This window comes from Alosa pseudoharengus, unplaced genomic scaffold (genome assembly GCF_046254945.1).
Source record: "Alosa pseudoharengus isolate Yale_2024_CS ecotype anadromous, Long Island Sound unplaced genomic scaffold, YU_APseudo_1.1 YU_APseudo_1.1_scf_4, whole genome shotgun sequence".
Classification (NCBI taxonomy): Eukaryota; Metazoa; Chordata; class Actinopteri; order Clupeiformes; family Clupeidae; genus Alosa; species Alosa pseudoharengus.
The window spans coordinates 26,423,943-26,448,128 of record NW_027468774.1 but is presented as its reverse complement, the minus strand read 5'-3'; the positions used below and the strand labels follow the sequence as shown (position 1 = coordinate 26,448,128).

At 43.6% G+C, this 24,186-nt stretch overlaps 1 protein-coding gene across 4 annotated transcripts in view; it reads right to left on the bottom strand.

Moving 5' to 3' along the window:
* The window catches only part of mrtfaa (myocardin related transcription factor Aa), a 46,098-nt gene extending 27,121 nt beyond the window's left edge, over window positions 1-18,977 (bottom strand). For 2 of the 4 annotated variants that reach the window (XM_076265614.1, XM_076265617.1), the window contains exons 1-2: window positions 18,594-18,977; window positions 10,518-10,707 (exon numbers count right to left, since the gene is read on the bottom strand). In XM_076265614.1, the coding sequence (XP_076121729.1) occupies window positions 10,518-10,668 (151 nt within the window). In that variant the 5' untranslated portion in view covers window positions 10,669-10,707; window positions 18,594-18,977. Of the gene's footprint in view, window positions 1-6,328; window positions 7,039-10,517; window positions 10,708-12,092; window positions 12,485-18,593 lie in introns of those variants that run through there. The other 2 variants (XM_076265616.1, XM_076265618.1) reach the window with 2 other exon arrangements.
* Window positions 18,978-24,186: the final 5,209 nt, after the last annotated feature.

The window sequence follows — 24,186 nt, the reverse complement described above, 5'->3', positions numbered from 1 at the left end:
CAGGCAAGATGGGGGTGGGGTTGTATAAAATTAATTTTACATGTGAAATCTATGAACTAATCATGTTTTGGTACTTGTTGTCTAGCAGATACCAGTGAGAATTGAGTATGGATAATGCAATTTAGTAAGACAGTTACAAGTTATTTTTGTGGAAAAAATGTGCTGGACTGGGCGGCGGTCATATTTTGTACCGCTCTGCGGTACATCTAGTTGGTAACATTACTGTAAATTATGCCCCATTCCTCGTCTCAAACCTCCCATACTGCAACTCGCAAAACTCAGACACCTGCAATTCACCTGCCCCCTAACCTCCGTGTCTAGTCTTCTCTGAGGGTCTTCTGTGCACACAAGCTCAACCCCGGGCCAGGCCTCGCTGAATGTTGGTGTGCCATTTGCAATTCTCTGGCCAAGGCAGTATGTGTTACGGTGTGCAATCCAGTAAGGGGCGTATCAGTACTCATCTCAGTCGCTTGTGAGGTATCTCTGGAAGTGACAGCATGTGCATCACAAATCTCTGAACGCTGTACTTTTCCAGTGTAGTCATCCATAGCTGTACCGTGTGTCGGAAGAGCATTTGAGAATGCCTCGCGCCAAGGCGATACATCACGTTGTGAGTTGCAACTTATGTCTTGGCAAACGGGCCGGCCTCAGATCCCGGGAAAGAGAGTGTAGGCCTCGAGGTCCTTGGGTTCAAATCCATTTGGCTCTTGGCTACTGGCTCCTTGGCGCCAACCCAGGGAGACTCTGGGCTTTATCTGGAGCTGTGGATTGGCCGGGGGGTTGAAAGGGAGGGGGGGGGGGGGGGCTATGCCCCTCTACTCAATCCTCTACTGATGTCATGGTCAGCCTCTATCACTACAGGCAGCGGAGCAGAGATTTGCTGACTAAACAACTTTTAGGTGGAGGTTAGCGAGGACCATCAAAATCAATGACAGACAACTGAAAGCTTAGACGTGAGCACATGCAACATGATGCTTGCCACAGTGCAGAAGTAGATGCATGCCGTGCGTGTGAGCATGCAAAACGAAGCGAGCAGGAGTCCCACCTTCCCTCAAACTCTGACAGGCACGTCGCTTGTAGTCCAATCGCCTGGCTTGCTTCTCCATGGCGCTGGTGATTGGACGGGTCCCGAATGAGGAAGGACTAATGCGCAGGCACGGATTTGTGTCCAGCATCATCTCAAGAAGAAAAAGAAGGGAAAATATCCCCCAAAAAAACAAAAACAAAACTTCACTCAGACTGGATCCTTACAAGTTCACTGGCCCTGGAAGAAAATCCCAAAGGAGACTGTGCACCTAGTTCAAAACGCTGCAAAGTGCAAGACCAAGTGATGAGCTCCTTAAAGAGAGTAGCTTCCAGATTGGTTTCCTGCAGACCCTGGCGGCTGGAGGCTCTGGCTGGCTTCAGGTCGTGAGAAATAAACAGTCAAGCCTCCAGGACGCAGTAATATCTCAGCACCACGTCTCCTCTCCTGGCCTCTATTCCTTATCCCTGACAGCCGTTACGAACAAGATGTGCTGATGCTTCACGCCGGGTTGGTGTGGAATGAGTCACGGGGGGGGGGAGGAAAGAAATAGGAAAAAAGAAAGAAAAGAAAGAATCCGCTGAGCCGAGGCAAAAAAAAAAGAGGGACAAATCAGCTTGCATGTCAGTGCTCAACTCTTTCTGTGTGACCACCGGCTACTGCAGCTAACCTGGGAGAGATAAACAGAGTGGGCGTGTGTATGGACGTGAGCAGGCGTGTGTGTGAGTGTGTGTGTGTGTGTGTGTAAAAGAGAGTGAGTGGGAGAGTGAGTGGGACAGTGGTGCGTCTGTGATTGAACACCCTGTCACAGCTGCTGCTCCAGTCACTCATTCAGCCGGCTGTCCTGCCACAAGCAAGCGCAAGGGAAACACACACACACACACACAGTTCTGGCCTCCCAACAGACTACTCTCTTTTTCTCAAGAGCAGATGACCTCTGAGAAAAAGCCTTTTTTTCATTGAAGTCCCCTTAAGGAAGATAGCCCCTGGACTCCAGGAGAGCAAGGTGGTCACTCTGCATTACAGCAGACCAAGCGAAGCACCGGCAATAGCTCAACACACTCAGGGCTAGGAGTGAATCACATACACACACTCACACTTTATCCACAGGGCCTGCACTCACACAAGTAAAACAAAGCAACCTTTCTGAGAAGCACAAGCTGTGACATTTTAACCCCCCCCCCCGCTCAGGACCTAGCCTTCTGCAGACGATGGGCTTTTTTGTGCCCTCTTGCCCTTGGGGGCTGGAGAAGGGGTGCGGGTGGAGGTGTGTGGGTAGGGCAGAGGACTTCACTCATCGCTCCACACATCTTCTGGCGTTTTTTGTCCTCTGAGCGGTTTGTGATGAAATCCGACAAAAACCTGCGGCTGACCTCGGCAGCCGGGCAAGCGTAGTGTGGTATAAACAGAGGCGCACCGCACAAAGGTCTGGCACACGTACAGGCCTTTTCCCCCTGAGAACGCATTAGTCGATGTGAGTCTGTGTGAACGTGTGTGTGCCTGCCTAAAGCCCTCCTACCATGCGAGAGCTTATCAACAGTGGGGTCTCAACACATGCACAATGTAGAACTATATGCACATATTTGTGTGTCTGTGTGTGTGTGCATGTGCGTTTGCATTGGGGCATTAGGAGTCTTGTCTGTGTATTCACACTCTCCTCTTTGATGAGGGGGGAGTGCGTATGTGTGTGTTTGTGTTGGTGTGTGTGTGCACGCGTGTGTGTCGGGGGGTAGCAGGGGGTGACGAATTCAGCCTCTGATCCGTGCTCATGCGCAGATAAGGCGCTAACCGTGCATACGCAGAGATTATCCCCCTTCATGTGTGTGTGTGTGCGCTTGTTGCACACATCAGCTGGAACTGCTGACGGCAGCTGCAAGCAAGAAAACACACACACACACACACACGGTCAGCCAGGGGGGATCCGTGTTCCTCCTGGTCCAGCTCTCGCAGTAGCGAGTCACTGACGGGTATTTAATTAACCTTTATTTATACATGTGTGTATGTATGTGTGTGCGCGCGTGTGTGTGTAGCTTAATCAGTGTGTTGAAAGACCACTGTGCACTAGCCAAGTCCTTTGTTGAGAAGGTTGGAAGGGGGGCTTTAATACTGCTGTGCTGGAGCAAAACCTCAGCCCCACCATCCAGGTCAGGGTCTTCTTAGCGGTTCCCGGCTACTTATAGCTCCATTTTCTCCCTGCAGCCGTTCTGCTCTAAGGCTGGTTCAATGTTTGATGTGGAGACATCCAGCAACCATTTCTGTCTTTTCTTCCTTCCATGTTGCATGCAGCTTAAGGCAAAAGCATATGTGTCTGACCCTTCACTGGTAAACAGCAGGGATTAGAGAAATTCAGATTAGAAAGGGAACCATTTTGTCATTAGGGATTCCAAGTTGGTGTCGGTGTGGCAAGTTCCTGTAATTGCAACCATCTCCAACAACTCTGGTCAGTGGAGATACTGCATAATGCTAAACACGGTTCCTATTAAACAAGTTCTTGAATTGAGAAAGGTGCAAAAATGATTGATGACCGGATGCTTTGTAATTGAACATGCACATTTAAATTTGTCTACAGGTCAGGTGTGCATACATTTTAATGACCATCAGAGTTCTACGTATTAAATGTCAGACTTTTATAAAGTGTCATCTTTGTCATGATCTTCACCGTGGTCTTCCTCAGGAAGGGGGGAGAGAGAGAGTGGTAAACAAGTCTCAAATGAAGCCCATTCCACTGGGGTGGCGACTTGCACCATGGGGGCAAGAGGGGTTTTAAAATAGCAGGACCAGCTGGCCTGAGGGGCTATATCCAACGCCACATCACCTGTGCCTCTAGCTCAGATAGAATTTCTCACTCATAGGCCTACTCCTGTGACTACTGGCTGGACACACACACACACACACACACACACACACACACACACACACACACACACACACACACAGGTTTACATGGACGCTTTTAATTCGATCAGAATAAAAGCAACACATACACTACCGTTCAAAAGTTTGGGGTCACTTAGAAATTTCCATTCCACTCCATTATAGACAGAATACAAGCAGAGATCAGTTGCACTGGTTTTTTTTTTCAATCAGGGCAGCAGTTTTCAGATTACATTATGTGCTTACATATTTGCAAAAGGGTTTTCCAATGTTTTCTCAGTTAGTCTTTTAAAATTATATCAGATTAGTAAACAGAATGTGCCTTTGGAACATTGGATGAATGGTTGCTGATAATGGGCTATGTAAATCTTGCATTAAAGATCAGACATTTCTTTCTACAAGTCATTTACAACATTAATGATGAAAACAAGGACATTTCTAAGTGACCCAAAACTTTGGAACGGCAGTGTATAAAGATCAGAATGAAACTGGCAATCCGATTAGAATTTTAATTGGAATGATAGAGGTCACACAACCATGTATACGGTCAATCGGGTTGCCTGCTGTACATGTAGCTTCTCAAGCAAAAGCAAAGCAGCATCGCCTATTCCGATCAAAGTTTCTAGAGCGCTTGAGAGCACCTGATCAGAATATAATGTACCCCATGTAGTAATAGTTTAATTGAAATGATGTCCAAATGTCCATGTTCCACCTACTGTCTGTCTGTGTGTGTGTGTGTGAGAGAGAGAGAGAGAGAGAGAGAGAGTGTGTGAGTGAGTGAGTGAGTGAGTGAGAGAGAAAGATGCAGAATCCTTCAGATATGGCAGGCCACTTGCTGAGGTTGCCACTGTTGGCCTGTAGTATCCTCTATGGCCACCAGGTGGCAGCCTAAAAGCAGAGTGTGGGAGGCAGTGTCTTCCAGATGTGTTCTCATTAGGACAGTGATGTGGTGAGGTCACCTTTAGCCACTTCCTGTAGTTCAGTACAGTCCCATGCTGAACTTAAATGGCCTGTTCTATACATGCCGGTCCCCATGGGGTAGGGATTTCCTCCTCTCCGCTTTCCTGTTCCCCTATCCACACCACTCTGGACAGACTGTTTCACACACTTCATGGGCGATAGCCCTATGACAAAGGGCCAATAAGATTGTCGAAAAACAACTTTTTTTCTACAGCGAATTTTAGGTGTTTCAAGCTTCAGCCTGAGAAATGCAGTTCATCTTAACGCAACTCCTTTTCATCCACACACACAATCTCAATCTCCTTCTGGATCATCTTCATCTCATCTCTGTCTGCCAGAGACACCTCTGCCAAACATGTGCGTCAGAAGAGGAGAAAGTGCTTCTAATGAGGTTATCACCATGGCGATACCAGTCTCTCTATCTCTCTCTCTTCTTTGTTTTAAAGGGACACGAGGCAACGTTTTTGTGTTAATTAATCATCTTCGTAAGTCGGTATATGGTTAAATGACTCATTAGAGGGCGAATGAAACCTCTCTCGCCCGCCCCTACTGCCTGTAGGAAGAATCTCCCGCTTGCAAGTTCGGTGTATCCTACCCGCGACCTTCAGTCTCACAAAGTCTCAGACATTGCGAGAAGCAGGATCAGTTTACATCCTGCATCCCCAGCACAGAGGCTGACAGGCTAACAAAACCCGGCTAGCGATTGTTGCAAACGTGTGTATAATGGCAGAGCCGGCGAAGAAGCAGCGAAAACCCTTGACGGAAGATGCAAAGAAAATGAAAAGAGCTTCAGACTGAGCGAGGGCTCGCACACGTATCGTCACGTAGACACTAGGGGGAGCTTCGTAGAGAAAAAGTACTCAGGCTTGCCTGGTGTCCTTTTATATATGAGGCCTTTTCAAAATATTAATTGCATTAAGCAACTGGCTGGGGCACCTGCACTGTAGGCCGGCGACCCGGGTTCGATTCCCGCCCCGTGGTCCCTTCCGGATCCCACCCCGACTCTCTCACACTTCCTGTCATTCTCTACTATCCTGTCAATTAAAGGCCAAAAAAATATACTTAAAAAAAAAAAAAAAGAATCATATTTCAAAACTCATATTAAAAACCAGGCTGAGAGTCCCAGCTCTGCTAACCCCTGATCTCCATCTCTGCCATTAAAAGGTAAGCCCTGTGGAAGTGTGTGTGTGTCTCTTACTCCTGAATTTGACCCTGTAATCAGCCACGATTAAAAAGAAACTCTTTAAGATGCAATGTTATCCTCTTCATGTGGTGTCTGCTATGAGTTCTTTATTTGTATTAAAAATAATATACGTTTTTAAAACTCTCCCTCGACTTTTCTTTTTGTCCGCCGTGCCTCTTCAAACCTTGGAGGTTTGAAACAGCGTAGTGTAATAGTTTATGTTAGCACAGTGTAGTATAGTAATTTATGGTGTATGTGTGTTTACTGCTTTAGATTATTTTACTCACCGTGACATCTAGTCGAATTACCATGCCCGTTGGCAGACCTTAATCCCACAGACCCACTCTGCATACCACGCATGCTATCTGCACATACTTTTGACACCATCCTCTTACACTCAGAGTCCCAAACTGGACTCTGCTTAGCACACACATGCCCGTGGCTGTGACTGAAGATCGGGTTAAATCCCTCAGGTCAACAGCATGCGTTTTCTCAGTAGCCTAGCGGGTGACCCAGCTCCCTGCACGTGCTGTGGCAGGCAAGGGCCAGAAGAGAGTAGAGCAGGCTTACACCGAGCACGAGAGGAGAGGAGAGGAGAGGTGTCCCAGCGACCTGCTGGCCTCGAGCCCTCCCTCAACACGCAGGGGAGGAAGTGTGTGTGTGGGGAGGGTGAGAACCATGAAAACTTCCCCGTGCAGAAAGAAAAGAAAAAGAACTATCTTTTAAACACAAAGTGCTTCAGCTGTAGGCCTGCAATAAATGTTAAGTATGGAAAACTCTAGGTGGTGTTTTTAATGTTTTGGTTTTTTTCACTGCTAGTGGAAGAGTACACAAAAATGTTAACGTTCCAGCTTTGCTCTGGACCCTGGCAAGCATATCTCAGAGATTTGCCTTCTGCACTCTGTGTTTCAGGGAACCCTGAAACGAGTTGTACACACTGGCGTCACGCCCAGACACACTCACTGTTCCACAGGCTTGCTATCTTCTCCACACACTCCAGCGTCCTGGGTCTCGTGCATGCCTCCGTGAGCCTAAGTGAGAAGTGCTCTACTGAGAGCCGTGCATGTCTGGCGTAAGCCGTGGCAGGGTAGCACTAGCACCCCCAGGAGGGCACAGAGATTACACGGCCTACTGTACGGCTGCTTAGGTGCACACTCTTGACACCAACACCAGGCCCTGGTGTGAGACCACACATGCCCATTTAACTGCAGGGAGACAGTGAGGGAGGGAACGATGCATAACAGAGAAAAGGGTCTCACATAAAGACACAAAATACACAACACACACACACACACACACACACACACACACAGACAGAGGCAAACAGAAACAGAGGCAAAACAGACACATGCACCGATCCTCAGGGAGGATTCCTCCAGGGCTGTTTTTTCAAGGAAGTTACCTCATCGAATCTCGCTGAAGCACTGTTCCAATTATCCTGACGAGCCAGACCCACATCTAGATGTAGGGTCTGGGAACTCACCATTGGCAGTGCTCAATCTGAGGGGAGGGATAAACGGTTGTCTTTCAAATTCCCTCTGCACACAAAAGGATAGTAATAGGATGGGACTCATGAGTCCCATGCGTTTTCCCACCAGCGGAGCTAGTTGGCTAGTTGATCAAACTCGAGTTGCGATTCAAAGACCGCTGTTCCCCAGCAGCATCCGTCTTCTTTGTTTTCAAGTAGCAGCGAATTCACGCGGAACCGTCGCCGACGGAGAGTTGCTAGACTACCCTGGCTGCAAATTACATTTGCTGCCGCTAGGGTGCGTCTAGATTTCTAGGCTTTGTTCCAATGTCAAGCAACCATCAAATTCTACCAAGGACAATGTTTTTTAGAGTGTTTTGCAGAATTTTCAAGGATGCCTGTGTATCCTCAGGGTACTTGAACAACTACAATCCTGTACACACATTTATGGAGGATTTCAAAACCGTGCTAAACAAGGCAGTTTACTATGTGTTCAAATGTAAACGTCTGTTTCATTTCAAATGTATTGACACTGTAAAATAAGTGAAGTATGGGCTCAGGTCATTTTGACAACTTTGACCTCTTACACTGTAATCGTGTGAAGAAGGCATTTAGTAGGGATATTTAAACCTGTTACTTTGAGGATGATTGCAATCCAAAAGCAAACTGTTCTCTTGCCAAATGGTTACTGCTCTGTAGTTTATTCTAGCAAACAAATCAAACTTATAATTTCATTCATTGACGTGGGAGATTGACAGTGGTACATTCATTGTTTTTCAAAAAGAAGCGGGCAGGAGGCATGATTTTCAATAGCGCACACCTGTAGCATCCATTGTGTATGTGAATGCTAGGAAGAAGCCTCATCTCTGAAGGATCTGACTCGGCAGGACTCCATTCTAGCAAGGAGGGATCCTTGACCCTTGAGTTTGAGAAACAGTCCCACTAGGTGGGTTTACATCAACAGTTTTATCAGAATAATGGCTTAAAAATGACACATAAACACCTTGATCGGATTAAAACTGCCAATCTGATTAGAATTTTAATTGGAATGAAAGGGGTAGTGTATTCCATTCTTATTCCAACTGAACAGCCATGCATATGGTCAATCTGGTTGCCTGCTTTAGCCTCTCAAGCAAAAACGGCTATTCCGATCAAAGATTCTACAGTGCTTATAAATCACCTGATCGGAAAAGAATACAGCCCATGTAAACTGATGACACAAAGTTTTTATTTGGAATAGTTTAATTAGAACATACATGGGCAACATACGGCCCGCGGGCCACATCCGGCCCGTGGGGTTTCCCTGACCGGCCCGCGTAAGGTCCGTGAAAGAACAATAGTCAAGAGCCTAGCATAGAGATATTTACGCAAATCAAAAGTTGCTTTTATTTTGAAAGCGACTGCTATTTGTACACCCATACATTTGTGCGTGGATGCATACGATGTAAACACCCTCACTGATGTGCTGGTGAATAGAATTTATGCTTCTGCGTCGACACAATGCAGTTGCCTTTAAGTCGGCGTAAACCTTTCAAAGTTTTGTGTCTCTTATGTCTGCATCGCTCACCACTGCAAAGGTTGTCAGAACGAACTCCTGCTGTTTGATGGCGATACGAAGTGTTAATTTCAAAACGTTACTGGCAGATAGACAGTTTACATTCGGATAACCCCGTCACTGTAAACAAAATATGTCTGAGTTTATTTGCAAAGCTTATGTTAGCGAACTAGTATGATGCTCCTACTACCCACAGGTTGCTTGAAGCAGCCGGCTCAACACACAGGGCGAGTTGACCAATCACAGTTTTGTGCATAAAGTTAAAGCAAAAACATAGCCTACATTTTTAAAATAGTTTTCTTTGTGCATGTTGATAAACTAATGACAGCCTACTATTGTCTGCTCCACATTTTCATAGTCTAATTCTGCATAGAGTTAATTTAATGATGGTAATGATTTAATGATGAAATGGTGGCACAGGCCTATGGTTGTGTGACTCCTTCACATTTTCATGGCCTAGCCTAATTATATAGATATTGTAGTACATGTTTATATCAGTCTTTGAAAACTGAAAAAAAAAATTGTCAATGTCAAAAAATCATTTTCGAGAATGAGGATTAAATACTGGACATAGATTAAATAGCCTATTGCTGTTTTTCCTTGGTCTCCCTCACATTTTCATCTTTTCTTACGAGTAGTAAACAAAACCATATGATTTACTTAATGTTATACAAGAACAGAATCGAATTGGACAGAATTGAGTTCAGACTTGAGTTCGGTATTTTGGGTCCGGCCCTCCTCAACAGTCCCAGTTTGTCATGTGGCCCCTTGGGGAAATTAGTTGCCCACCCCTGAATTAGAATGATGAAAAAACTGTCCATCTAATGCCTTCCTCGTTCTTTATTGAGATGATTACTAGACTAGTTCTGCTTTCCAGTTCACCACACGCAATTTTTACATGCAGTATTGAGGATGTCTTGTTTCAATATGCTCTCACTCACACACACACACAAACAAACAAACCACACACACAGACCAAATATACACACATGCACCACAGATACGTCACACTCTTCAGCATAGCGAATCCTGCTGCTGCTGCTGAGAGAACATACTGCCCTTGTTCTCACTGTGCTACTAACCTGAACCACACCCAACCCCTCCACCATGGTAAACCACACCCAACCCCTCCACCATGGTAAACCACACCCAACCCCTCCACCATGGTGACCTCAGCTGCTGATGAAAATGGGCTCAGAGTAATGTTCCTTGCTCTACTGATGTGCAGCCAATTCTTACACCGTGACTTTTAAATGGCTTCCAGCAAGCAGTGAGAAAACATTAGAAACGTGTCAGAGCGAGACTATCAGCACCAACCGCCACACAATTTAAGACAATGTGTGACTTTGTTAGACCCAGTGCTTTTTAATTGTGCCAAAAAGGGCTCTTCAATTTGATTTACCGTGTTGAGGGGTGAGACAGAGGGACAAGGAAGATGTCACACTTAACTCACCATTCTTCCTCTCCTTAATGGGCAGCAGGTTGGGGGCAGGCTGAAGCGACAGCTCTTGCAGTTCATTGGTTACTGACTCGCTCTGCGGACTCAGAGCTTTGGCCATTGCCACGGCAGCTGGGTTGGGCTCCTCCTCTGGTGTGGTGTCCATCGTTGCCCAGGGTCACGGAGAAAGGATGACTAGACAGGCCTATGAGAAGAAGGAAACATTAGGAAGATGATCTCAAGCAAACACGGAAACATAAGCCACTGTTACGTGAAAGTCACGAGTGGAGTGACTGTCTGAGGTCTAATGAGTGGTCTTGGATGACCGCTTCAGAAATAAGATCCACCAATTACTTAACACTGCAACCGTGCTCACTAGCAAACAAAACAGCCAACATTCACCAGCGATCAGAGACAAAATCATTGTTTCAGATGACCCATATCCAAAACTGTAGCACAGCCACTGTCAGTGTTCTGCTACATCATAAACAACCTATAACATATGACTACCTGACAGGCATCTAGCGTAACCGATCATTCCAAACACAGGTGTAAATAGACCATTCATTGCCCTTGGCACTCAGTGTTGCACGTTGCATTGCACTTGATACCAATCGTTTGCACACCACGACACGTGGATCCCTCCTCACCCCCCTCAAAAGCACCTGGTTGGGGTTGGAGGTCGTGCAGTGGGTCTGCAGGTGCTGGCTCTGTGCTTGTGCTGGCGCGGGTGCAGTCACAGCAGTCACATGGGCTCTGTGTGAGGCATTCTGTTGCTCATGCTGAAATAGCAATCAGCACATTTTGCATAATGGGTCCCAAACAAGAGTCGTGCTGAGCAAAAAGGGCCTGTTACTGTGACAACACATCATAACACTGTCCCGAGCCCCGGCACACGGTGCTTTCACATGGTGACGTATGACAGTTGCTTAAGTTGTGACAGTTGTAAGCATCATGGAAACACAACAAAACTAGACGGGAAAACAGTAAAACCAAAACTTCAGTTTCCCCTACCTATGCACCACAGATCTAACTGGTTTGTACAGTAGACAAATGCATTTGTCACTAATGAGCAGGCACATGTCTGCATTAAATACACACTTTGATTTCAGCCAGAGGAGTCCTATTACTCTAATTGGAGTTTCATTAGCAGCTCATTAGAGGAAAATAATCCTTTAGCTGGATACTTCATTAAACAAGCACCATCTCCACAGAGCCAGGCTTCATCCCACTGAGGCTTGAAGATGCAGCTGCACTGGGTTGATGCTGCGACTTTTTAAAAAAAATCAAACAATAACAGTTTCATGAGGCTTGTTTCACATTATGAGGGTCTGAACTGCCTCTGACATTATGTTGGATTGCAATGAAATTTAAAAAAAAAAAGCGTGTCTCACAGCTTAGTTCCCCTAAATTCAACATTAAATGAGTAATAACCAGCACACCACTGCCAAACGACTCTCACTGCACACTGAAAGTACAGATGGCCCAATAAAACCAAATGTACCAAAACCACCAGAACAACACATCCAAGCATGAAAAATGTGATTCACTCAACTGAAATTAATTTTTAACGACATTTGGAACACTCACCTTAATAGTGTTTGCTGAAGCAATACAACTCCAGAGGCCATGTGTAGCACATGTGTAGCACAACTTCTTTCTTTTGTCAGTGATGGTGGTGGTTAAATTTCACTGCTGGCCCAATACAGCTAATCAACTGTTTTCACACTCTAGAAGTTTGAATACTAATCCCAGGGACTTTACCCAAATCTTTCCATTCCATTTCCAAAGGCAAATTTGTTCATTTTGCCAGCCAAATTCACTGCACTGTGAACCAGGAAGCGAGAGCTGGCGCCAGTTGTTGCTTGATTGACAGTATTTACATAACACTGTTACTGATGCAGCAACTAGTGGACTGTCCACAACTAGCATGAGCCCAAAGGTACAGTCTTACTCTATGCAAAGTAAAATTCAGAAAAGCCTCTGCGTGAGGTAAAGGCAGTATTCCTCTTGAATGTGTCCGTTTAAAAAAATAACACATTACAAATAAGTTAAAGAGAAACCACTTGATAAAATATACTGTATGCCAGTATAACCAAGCACCAAACATATGGCAGACCTAGCCTGGCTTGCAGAAGTTAATGTGAGGAAGTGGAGGTAGGTATACTTTGTTGTTTAGAAGAAGTGGATACCGATAGTTAAGATGTATATTTATCAGTCAAATCTATTTTTTTTATATATAATAATGTGGCCTTACTAGTTTAGGCATTGCATTGTAAAGCTCATTGAGTCTATTGTTAATGTCACTATATAACTTTTATATCACACTCCCAAAGAGCATGCATCTCAAACCATCACAACCTGACACTCTAATTCTTGACATTGCTGCCATTTCCGGTTTGAGACAACTCGGTGAAAACAAACGCATGGACAACTGAATTGAATTTAAAAATGACACAGAACATTCAGCCATTTAGTTGGGTCATTTTTCTACGAGCCTGCTGGGAGTTTGTAGGGCCACTCACTCAATCTAGTCGTCATCAAATGTAATCAGAATTCATCAGAATAGTTCTGACATTTTCAATGAACAAATACAACCATGTGGTTTTGTTTTCACCGAGTGCAGCCCATAGACTGCGCTTTATGTCAAGAGGAAATTACATGGCCACGATGTTCAGAATACTCCTAAACATGATTATGGGACACCCAGTGCACCAGGTCAAGTGACTTCCAGGTCAAGTGACTTCTTGAACTTTGTGTTGTATGTTGTTGTGAAGTACACTGTTGTTGTGCCACTGCATGCAGCCTAGTTGCCCTGCCCATTCTTAATAGAAACTTGAGACACGGTGCCACCAACCACCTGAACCACAATGGAACAGGGTCAGGCATCAGTGGACAGCAGTGTCCACCCAGACTGAGGGAGCTCGGGAGTCTGTGGCAGTCACTATTACAAATGTCTGCAGCTGTGGTCCATCTCAGAGAATGAGGATGGGGGGGAAAGAAGAGGTTAGGTGAGAATAGCGTTTGGCCTACGGTTGCCCCTGAACTCAAACAGGCAGAACAGTAAACTACAGTGGACATTGTTTATATAAGGAGTCAGTGCCTCTATTTCAGAATCCTGCCAAAGGTAGCTATTGGTTTAGGTGTCAGACGAACACACAATTTAGCTTGCAGCACAACAACCAAAACAAGTTTATCAAAATCTGCTAAACGTGTTTCCATGCCTACTCCACTCACCTCACTCAACCAGTTCAGAGGTCAGTCACAAGCTCCTTTCACCACGGCAACTATTAATCAACAAATCCTACTCCACAATGTCTTGTAAGTAGGGCTGTTATGATTATGTAGTAAGAATGAAAACTCTGTAATGCGGTCTACACAACAACAGCATGTTTGTGTGTCTTCATTTTCCCTAACCTAAATATTTCAGGAGGACAAAACAAATAGCTTTGCAAATAGCGGGCCTCAACTCAATCACGTTGATGGATTTTGTCATTATCTTTTAAAATGATGAGTCACCACCTAAGCAAAGCGGCATAATGATATGGAAATAATCAGCATAATGACTGTGCTGATCAGCGGTCCCAATCATAATTAAAGTCCCATCACTCAGCACGTCTCACTACAGGGATGACAAGGAGGGACAGGTCGTGCAATGACTGAGCACAGCTACAGGGCACATGAGACAACAGCCCTGGAATAATGTGACAGTACTGCAAAAGGGCCAATGCAAGATGAAAACATTTCGCTTAACTCATTAAGGAGTTTTGTTCGAAAACTAGTATGTTAAGTACCTAAGAGGCAAATGGCAACAGCAGCACAATATGGCACTGATAAAGCTGGCAGGCTTAATAGCAGCAGATTTAACAGCAGCACAATGTAGCACTGATAAAGCTGGCAGGTTTAATAGCAGCAGGTTTAACAGCAGCACAATGTAGCACTGATAAAGCTTGCAGGTCTGTTGTTGTCCTTTTCCACTGACAGAGAATCAACTCCGTTCTGATTCATGCTCCAGATGTTGAACCATTCACAACATTTCGACCAAAGCTCTTTCGATTAAGAAAGTGGATACTGAAACTTGCTGCCTAAAACCTCATAAGGTGGCAAATTGCTGCCTACTGCATACAAAAAAAAAACACTTACATGCTATACAACCTGACAAAATGATCTGTGTGGGCATGTCTACATACGAGTCAACATATGCATGTCTACGTGTCTCCACGTGCCTTTAGCAGAACTTTGCATTCAAAAGTACATACAGATTACATTTTCCTCAGCATGCGTGTTCCCTGTGTGCTAAACCACTGGTGTAGGTAACAGGCTACAGGACCGTGACCATGTAGGCGATTGGCTCACTGATGGCTATCCATCCACTTAATAATGTTTTCCATCTCTCAATTAGGCCATTCAAATAGTTCTTTATGACTCATTTTACCTCAAATGCCTGCTTCTCAACTGTATAATACATTTATTAAAAAAGATTTTTCACACTTTGTTGTTGGTAAAACCTTCAGCTGGCATGTGTTTTTCTAACATGAAAGCTGCAATGATAGACATGAGTGCGGATGTTAATGGTCTGGGTGCTGGGGTGTGAACCCCTGCTTCTAGATGAGCTCACCAGTGGAAGTGGTAAGCGTTCCTGCTTGTAATGCCGCTTCCCTTTCTGAGTACTACGCTATGAGTACACAGACGTCTTCATATATCAAAGTTCTTCGTATTAAAATCCCCCCCCCCACCCACACACACACACACACACACTTCTTCTTTCCTACTTACTGCGTGCATCTGTGATGGCTTTATCTTTTATGGCTTCATTACAGCACGCCTCACTTCCCCTCACAAGACGTTTTACCGCACCACAATCTTCAGAGATAGAGTTTGCGTAATGCCACGGCTGCACATTTATCTCAACTGAGATAAGATGAGCAAAGACAGACAGGCCGACAGACAGCGAGGAACGGAGAGGAAAAAAGGTAGAGCGAGAGAGCTTAAAACAAAAAGAACGATGGGAAGATGGGCCTTGTGATTTGTCATCTCCTTTTAGAGGGAGTCCAACCATCAGGCTGCCAGCTCTGATGGAGCATCTTGAGACACAGGCTTCTGATGAGGACAGCCCACTCAGGCAGAAGTAATGGGGCCCCCTGGCCAAGGAGAACCTTTTTCTTTTTTAAGCTCCTGCCGCTCCGAGGCCGGTCATTGGCGACTGCAGTCTGGAGGCAGTCCAGAGTGATCGCCTGTATTGATCTCGGCTGAGCTTGGAGCGTCTGGCAGTGATGGACAGGCTTTGCGTGATCAGCGTTTTTTTTTTTTTTTTTTATCGGCTCGATGACACATCCTGCTGATTCAGTTTTAACGGAATATTAGCAGCCAAAGAAAAAAAACGCCAGGCTGAATTTAGGATGATGATGACATCTTCACTATTGACAGACATCTCTGGGGCACGCCACCAGCTTAGCTTAAACAAGGGGCCTGGAGCTGTGGTGTGGAGGTACACTGTCAACATCAATTTTCATTTGAATGAGGCTGTGGTCAAGAATTGAGAAATGAGTCACAGTTCCCCTACATGAAAGGACCCGTGACGACACAGAGGCCTGGCTAACCCTTTCAGATGGCTACTTTCCTAGAAAACAGACCATCACAATATGGACATTAAGAATCTGATCTCACTTCCCACCGATAGAATGAGCTCAATAACCAGGATGTCTTCAGGGGAAACTGGCCAGTAATGGTGGACAGAGATTAATTGCATTACATTAATTACTTCCCTTCACCATAACTGATAATGCTGTTCACCTTTGTCTGAGTGAGAAGGCCTTTATGTGACTAAAACCTTGAGCTTTTTACAGTCACATACAGTACAGTACAGCATTAAACACTACTTGGGTGAAGGACAAAGTGGAAACACTGCTGGTGAACTGAAACAACCAGATGTAGCCAACAGTGTGGTCACTTGGTAACAATGCTCTATGCCAATATAGTGTGGCGTCGGCTTAATCTGCACCCTCTGTGCCCGGCTCTCCGTCCAGCTGCCATGTGCAGCTGATGGCCACTCTCAAAATGTATGGGGCAGATATAGACTGGCATGCCTGAGCCTCAGATCCAGTCTGATGGTAAAGAGACAACAAGGCTTCAGGCTTACAGAATGTTTGCAAGACTACTAAGAGTTTAGAAGTAAAGCCTACTGCTTTTTTGTAGAACTTGCCAGACCAGCACTACTTATTACTGAAAACACAAATTGGGATGTTATAAAAAAGTCTAAAAAGTCACTTATCAGCAATCTTGTGGTAAATTATTATCTTAAAGAGGAAGGAAGGAAGGAATCAGAGGAAGTACATAAAAAACAATAGATCAACAACTGATAAAAAAAAACAACAACCAAGCTTTAAGTGTCAGTATACCTGTTCTACTACCTGTTTGGCACGATCCAGGGTATTTCCATGTCAGAACTTATGTAAACACTAAGACAGGAAGAGAGAGAGAGAGAGAGAGAGAGAGAGAGAGAGAGAGAGAGAGAGAGAGAGAGAAAACTGAAATAAAATGATGATTGAGCTTGAGTTGCTGCAGTTATAACCTAGTGCACAACTGTTAATCCTCTAACCTAACTATTTTATAATCCACTGGCTGCTGGGAGCAGGTTTAATGAGAAATGACTGCTATTTGACCTCTTCTCCCGATCAGAACTTACACAGTGACAAAAACATCTCACATTAGGCTATTTTGGAGCTCCATCTTGACTTTTGTATCATAATGAATTCTTAAGAAAACCAAGAATATAGGCAAAGCAAACAAAACATTAGAACTCACTGCAACAAAAAGATGTTACAGCACACATTTCAAAGATATTCTCTATTCAACATACTCTTATAAGTTTGAAACATGTTCATACAATAGCTACAAGTTATGCTTATGCAATAGTTACAAGTATTTTTTTTACAATTATCTAGCAAGGATCCGAATGGAAACTAAAGCTATAATACATGGGTTTTGTGGTACTGTCCGATAGATTCCTGCAGGCCTTACTGAACCTAAGCAGTAACACTGTATGGACCTAGATCAGAGTTTCTTAAGGTCATGCTGGTGTTGATTTTGGGATGACATGAATTGAAAATCAATTTGGTGATGTGACGCACAGGAAGGCTAGTATTTTTAGCCACCATCGACACCAATCTTAGGCTTGAGAGACCCAGAGCATGGCAGGATGCTTTCCTGTGTGCTTCCACCCGTTCTACTTTTGATAGGCCGCATTAATGCTGTTCTGACCTAGTTATGTGCCCATTTCTCTACCTCTAACACACACACACACATCAAATTCTTAAAATCCACTTGCATTAATCTTTTCACAAGCACATAGACAAATTTAGAAAAACAAAGGATGTCATATAAAAACACTGTTGCTAATACATGATTGAGCACTTGTAAAGGGTCCTAAACCCCCACAATCAATTATGCATTTCCTTCCAGCTAAGGGTCACTTCTGTGGCCTTTCCAGGTAACAATTAGTCTGCTGAAGGTCATGCTCAATGGTCCTTTCTTAAAACTGACAGGAGGCCTTTCATTATGAGGAGTTATGACAGGGAAACAGCAATGATTTTCAGTGATCATCTTGAATGCCATAATGATAAGGTGTTTTGTTGTTGTTGCTGATGCTGCTGTTTCCCCTGAATGCAGCCAGATCCTCTAATGGCATAAAGCTTGAGACAGTTCTTAATTGAACTTGTCACAAACACCAAGGTTGGCAGTGTATAACTTATCGACCACCATGATAATTACGGCAAAAAATACCATCATGATAGTTGCCTACAGAGATAGCTAAAGCTTACCCCTGGGACTTACATTAAAGAGAACATAGACTAGTCTGTTAATCTAAAACTGCCAGAGGTTTGGTTGATTTGCATCAAAAGATGCAGCACGTTAAATGATCAAAAAGTTCACAAACTGGACCTAAAAATAGCTTAAGAAAAGCATGAGTGCCACATATCAAGAACAATATAGCCTACGTTAGTCACTTGATAGCTTCCATCCCTCTGTTTTAACACTCCTAACACGTAACGTTATTCACTGAATGGGCTTATTGCTTAATTCTACACTTACCTTGAAGTCTATGAGAGGCTGTCCAAAGTAGTCATTATGCTTGATAGATTATCTTCATGACAATCGACACAAGAACTCACATTCAAGGGTACACTTGACTAGTGAAGCAGCTATCCCTTCCTAGCTACCAAGCTAAATCACTACAATAGTATATGTGCTGTGACTAGCCTAGCAGACAGGCTATGGTGTCGTTTTGCAAGTTGCAGCAAACATACAAATTCCTCTGTACTGAGCCAAAAGATTTGCACTGATGCTGGTAAACTGTATTTGCAGTTTGATGTAATGAGATGCTCTTCACTTGGCGTGCTTTCTTAGTCACTGCCAAACTCGACGAACGGGGAATGAGCACTTTCATAGGCTAGTCGTCGCACACTGTTGCTTATTTCAGTAATCATTTCCGATGTCCATTAAACTTCGACCGGAAAACCCTCCCATTCATAAACTGTTCCCGCCCCTACATGGAACTCGTCCAATCGAAGTTCCACATTAGGAAAACAAACCCCTAAACTAACCAATCAGAATTCTAAACAAAACTTTTAAGAAATATTGTATCATCCAATCAACAAGACCTCAAAAAGTATCCAGAACCAATCTTTTTGTACAGCTGAACGTGATGTTCCTGTAGTAAGCTACTATTCCTATGACACTATACTCACCAAATGATTTCATACATTGTTATGAAGTGGGTCATAATTATAATTAGATTAAATGCTCAGTGACATTATAAAAAGAGGTTGGCATGCCTATGATGGAATGAAATGTGCATGCCAATCATGTTGGACAATGCATGTAGTCATATTACAGCATTGTCGCCTAAAAAACGTTAAATGTGTTTCAACGAGGGCAATTTATAGATTTTGCCATAACTCTTACAAATTTCTGTTAATAGTCAGGGGGCCTATGTGGTTTCTGTGGGATTGAAATGTTAATTTTTGGAGAGTGGTTGGACTGTCTTTAGAGGTCATTGAACATGGAGAAAAAGTATGTCTCCATTTTTTTTTACCTGTTTTAACCCTATTTTTGTGAATTTGTATATTTTACTATAATTAACACCATACATTTAGCCTAAATCACTGGCTATGTTGAATAAAGTTCACAAAACAGTTATTTTCTTATTTTTAACAGTATGATTGTATGTCAGTATTATGATTGTATGTCAAACAATTAGAGATAAGATCAATAACCAGTTTCAGTTTCACCAAATACACATACTCCATTGCTGAAAGATAGCAAAATCACAGATGAGACCTCAAACAACATTTACTTCATTTACATATACACAACATATTAGATCTCACCTCCACAATTTCCTCATCAAAATCTACAACTAGTCTACTAAACCTTATTCCTACTCACCTTCTTAAGACTGCCCTCCCCTTCCTGGATAATGTTTTGCTCTAGATTATAAATAATTCAATGCTATCAGGGCATGTACCGCAGTCGTTTAAGACATCTGTTATTAAGCCCTCCCTCAAAAAACCTAGCCTTGTATCGATACTGGTCTTCCTGGACCTCAGCACTGCCTTTGACACTATAGACAATGACATACTACTTAGGCTTGAAAATTTGATAGGCATCAAAGACTCAGCACTCGCTTGGTTTAGATCAGTGTTTTTCAACCACTGTGCCGGGGCACACTAGTGTGCCGTGAGAGATCATCAGGTGTGTCGCAGAAAATACCCAAATGTCACTCACTGGTCCAGAAAAGCAACTGTTGCATCAAAGAATTTATAACAACATACTCTCATTGATTGTATGATTGCACTATTTGTGGTATGCAGGCATTGTACAACGGGGGCCCCATATCCAGTATTCACAGAATCATCACATATCCAGTTCAAAACAACAATTAAATTAGATATAGTCACCTACAAATGAAACAGAGGGCGCTTGTTATATTGAGCAGGTCTTGCATAGAAGCCATAGGCCATATCTGTGTATTATTAGAAATTTTAGGCTATGGTATGTTTATTTTTTCTTCACACAGGATTAGTGTGTTAGTGTGTCGTGGGACATTTTAAGTGTCAAAAGTGTGCCATGGCACAAAAAAGGTCGAAAAACACTGGTTTAGATCATACCTTCCTAACCGTCAACAATTTGTACAGGTCCATAATAAACCATCTACCCAGATTATGGTAAAATGTGGAGTGCCTCAAGGCTCAGTACTGAGGCCCCTGTTGTTTAGCAGATGATACATAACTACATAACATTTAAGGAACATTTCAAAGATAAGGAAGTCCTTATCCTTACCAGATGCCGAGAAATTAATGTTTTGTCATCTCAAGGATAGACTATTGCAATGCTATTGCAATGCTATTATATTATTATTATTATACAAAATGCAGCTGCTCACACACAAAAAATATGAACATATTTCCCCCATCCTAGCATCTGTACACTGGCTACCTGTTAAAAGTCATTGACTTCAAAATTACTTATAGTTCTTGGTTGGTTGCCTGCATTGAAAGAGGACACCTCATGAAGACGCTCTTTTGTCTGCTTCTGACAGAAGAAGCACTTATCTATGCTGGCAGCAGCTGCTGCTGAACAAGTGTCCCTCTAGATGGACCTGATGCAGTTGCAGGTGTTGCTGCAGGTTCAGAAGATGGTCCACCGCGTCTTTTCTGAAGACACGGAGTCCTGCCTGCTTCACATGATTTCTAGTAGCTAATCTTAGCATGCTGCAGATGCTTACTGTTACAGGTGGATTTGTAGCAGTTCCTGTGCCAAACTGCTTTGTTCTGTTGTAAAATAACTGCACTGTAACAATGTAATCGTTGGCTGATCTGTGATACCCATCTCCATACTCTCTCATGGACAAAAACAAGAAATTTGGCATCTGTCTCTAGTGATAGGTCATTCACCAGTCCACACATATCTGCCACTGGATACATAGCCCAAAATCTGTTTCTTTTAGAATATGTGTGCCATCACCTGACTAACAGAAAGACACACCTCAGACACTAGACTGTGCCACCATGAACTATGAAAATGTGCTTGCTCAAATGTAGAAGGCTAGAAGGTCACTAATATCACCAACCATGAAGAACAGAGCACTATGTGCTTCAAGTTATTCGATATTCTAAATTCTATCACTGCCAGCTATCAACAGCCAACTGTCACTGGTAGTCAGGGATGGATTACTGCACGGGCCTACCAGGCCCAAACCCAGAGGCCCAAGGAGTCAGAGGGCCCAAGCCATTGCATGGAATCATTGCCTCAATATCAACACATCATATCAACACATAGGCTATGAATCTGATTGAAATAAAGTATTGGCCATCCCCAAAATGCACCAGAATACAGGAAATCACATCAAATAAATTTAAAAAATGTCCCCCGCAACAATTAGTGGGGGGCCCTTAATACATCTGGGCCCAGGGGCCTGAAAGTTCATAATCCGTCCATGCTGGTAGTGTCTCTCTTTCTCTTTCTCTCTCTTACACACACACACACACCTGTCTGTTTGTCTAGCTGATCCTTTACCCTTTCTTTTCTTCACACTTAGGCTTAGGAAGGCCTTAAAGACTTCAGCTGGTACTATGTAAAAGTCTATTAAACTTGATTTAACAGAGATCTCTGCACTTTGTGCTCTGAAAAAATGTTTTATAATGTTGTATTGTTTATGTGGTCCACTTTTGCACACTACCTTGTAGAATATATTTGCTTTTTGGCACCAAACCCTATGCTATAATACCAGCAATGTGAGGTTTATGGACAGAACACCAAATTTGACCTTTTCTGAATTTGACCTTTGATTTGGGTCCTTCAAAACCTTCAAAAAAATGGAGACATGTTTTTTTTTACTCTTAAGAACCCCTAGAACAAAGATATAATACTCTCCAAAAATTAACATGCGAATCCCACAAGCCCCCAAATTAGACACATAGGCCCCCCTACTATAAACAGCAGATCAGAGCTTCCCTACAGCCAGTGAAACCAACATGGAGAAAAATCTAATGTACCTATAGCACCACCTGCTGACCAAAAAGTGAATGGCCATGGGCAGTGGTCGGCAGCCAAACCAAGATGAATTTGCTGATGAATGACTGAAGCTAAGCAGGTGTGGGCTTGGTTAGTACTGGATGGTAAACCTCATGGGAAAATTAAGTTACTACTTGAAATAATGTGGGTGGGCTATAAGGGAGCAGTCTTTCCTTTAGTCACAGAAAAAACTGAATAATGCGGTGACGGGGATATTTTAGATGATACAAAGGTCCTGACTCCTGAATATTTATTATGACCGCCGCGCAGCGAATATAGGTTTAGTCAGATTTTTTATTTTTTTTATTTTTCGCATGCCCAAATTTCCGTCAATGAGTCCCGGGACACTGAAAGACCGGGGTACACGAAACTTGGTGGGCATGTAACCCCACATGGATAGCATGGAACCATCGTTTTTCGTTTTGATCTGTAGCCCCCCCCGCTGGACTGGACCCCCCGAAAGGAGGGTAGGGAAGACACAGTTTTCTGTGAATATCTCGAAAACCGTAGGGTTTAGGAGGACCATTTTTTTTGTATGTTGATCTCAAGGGGCCATGTCAACCCATTCCATAACCACTCATTTCATGTGGAGCACCACCTAGTTAAACACAAAAAAGTAAAAATGAGGTGTTGTAATTGAAGGTATCTGTGACCTAACATAGTCAAAACTGCACGAAATAGGAAGTGTAGGATCATTATGACACCCTCTGTATGCACGCCAAATTTTGTGGAAATCCGTTCATGGGGGGCCACACAATAAATTAATTTATGTTACTATACACCAACTGGCCTGTAGGTGGCCGGAGACAGTTTTCTGTGAATATCTCGAGAACTGTAGGGCCTAGGAGGTCCACCTTTTTTATGTATGTTGGTCTTAAGGGGGCATGTCAACCCATCCCATTACCACTTATTTCATGTATAGCACCACCTAGTTAAAAATTAAAAAGCAAAAAATTAGGTGTTTTCATCACAATATCTCTGGCTGACAAGGTCAAAACTGCACGAAATTAAAAGTGTAGGATCATTATGACACCCTCCGAATGCATGCCAAGTTTTGTGTACTTTCGTTCATGGGGGGCCTTACAATAAAATAATTTATGTGTACATTTAGTGACGTACACCAACAAGGATTCCCGGGACACTGAAAGACTGGGGTACACAAAACTTGGTGGGCATGTACCCCCACATGGATAGCATGGAACCGTCATTTTTGGTTTTGATCTGTAGCCCCCCCGCTGGACTGGACCCCCCGAAAGGAGGGTAGGGCAGACACAGTTCTCTGTGAATATCTTGAGAACTGTAGGGCCTAGGATGACCATTTTTTTTCGTATGTTTGCCTCCAGGGGTCATGTTAACCCATTTCATGTGCACACATGTGCACAAACAGATACACACACGCACACACACACATACATTCACAGTAATCATACGTATGACGCATACTCACACAGTAGACATATGTACGGGCACATACGCAGGCACACACACAAGCACGCACACACACACACACACACCCACACACACTCACCCACACAAATAACATAAACATAACACAAACAATCAAGAATTTCTCAGAATTATGAACAGGCAAGATGGAGGTGGGGTTGTA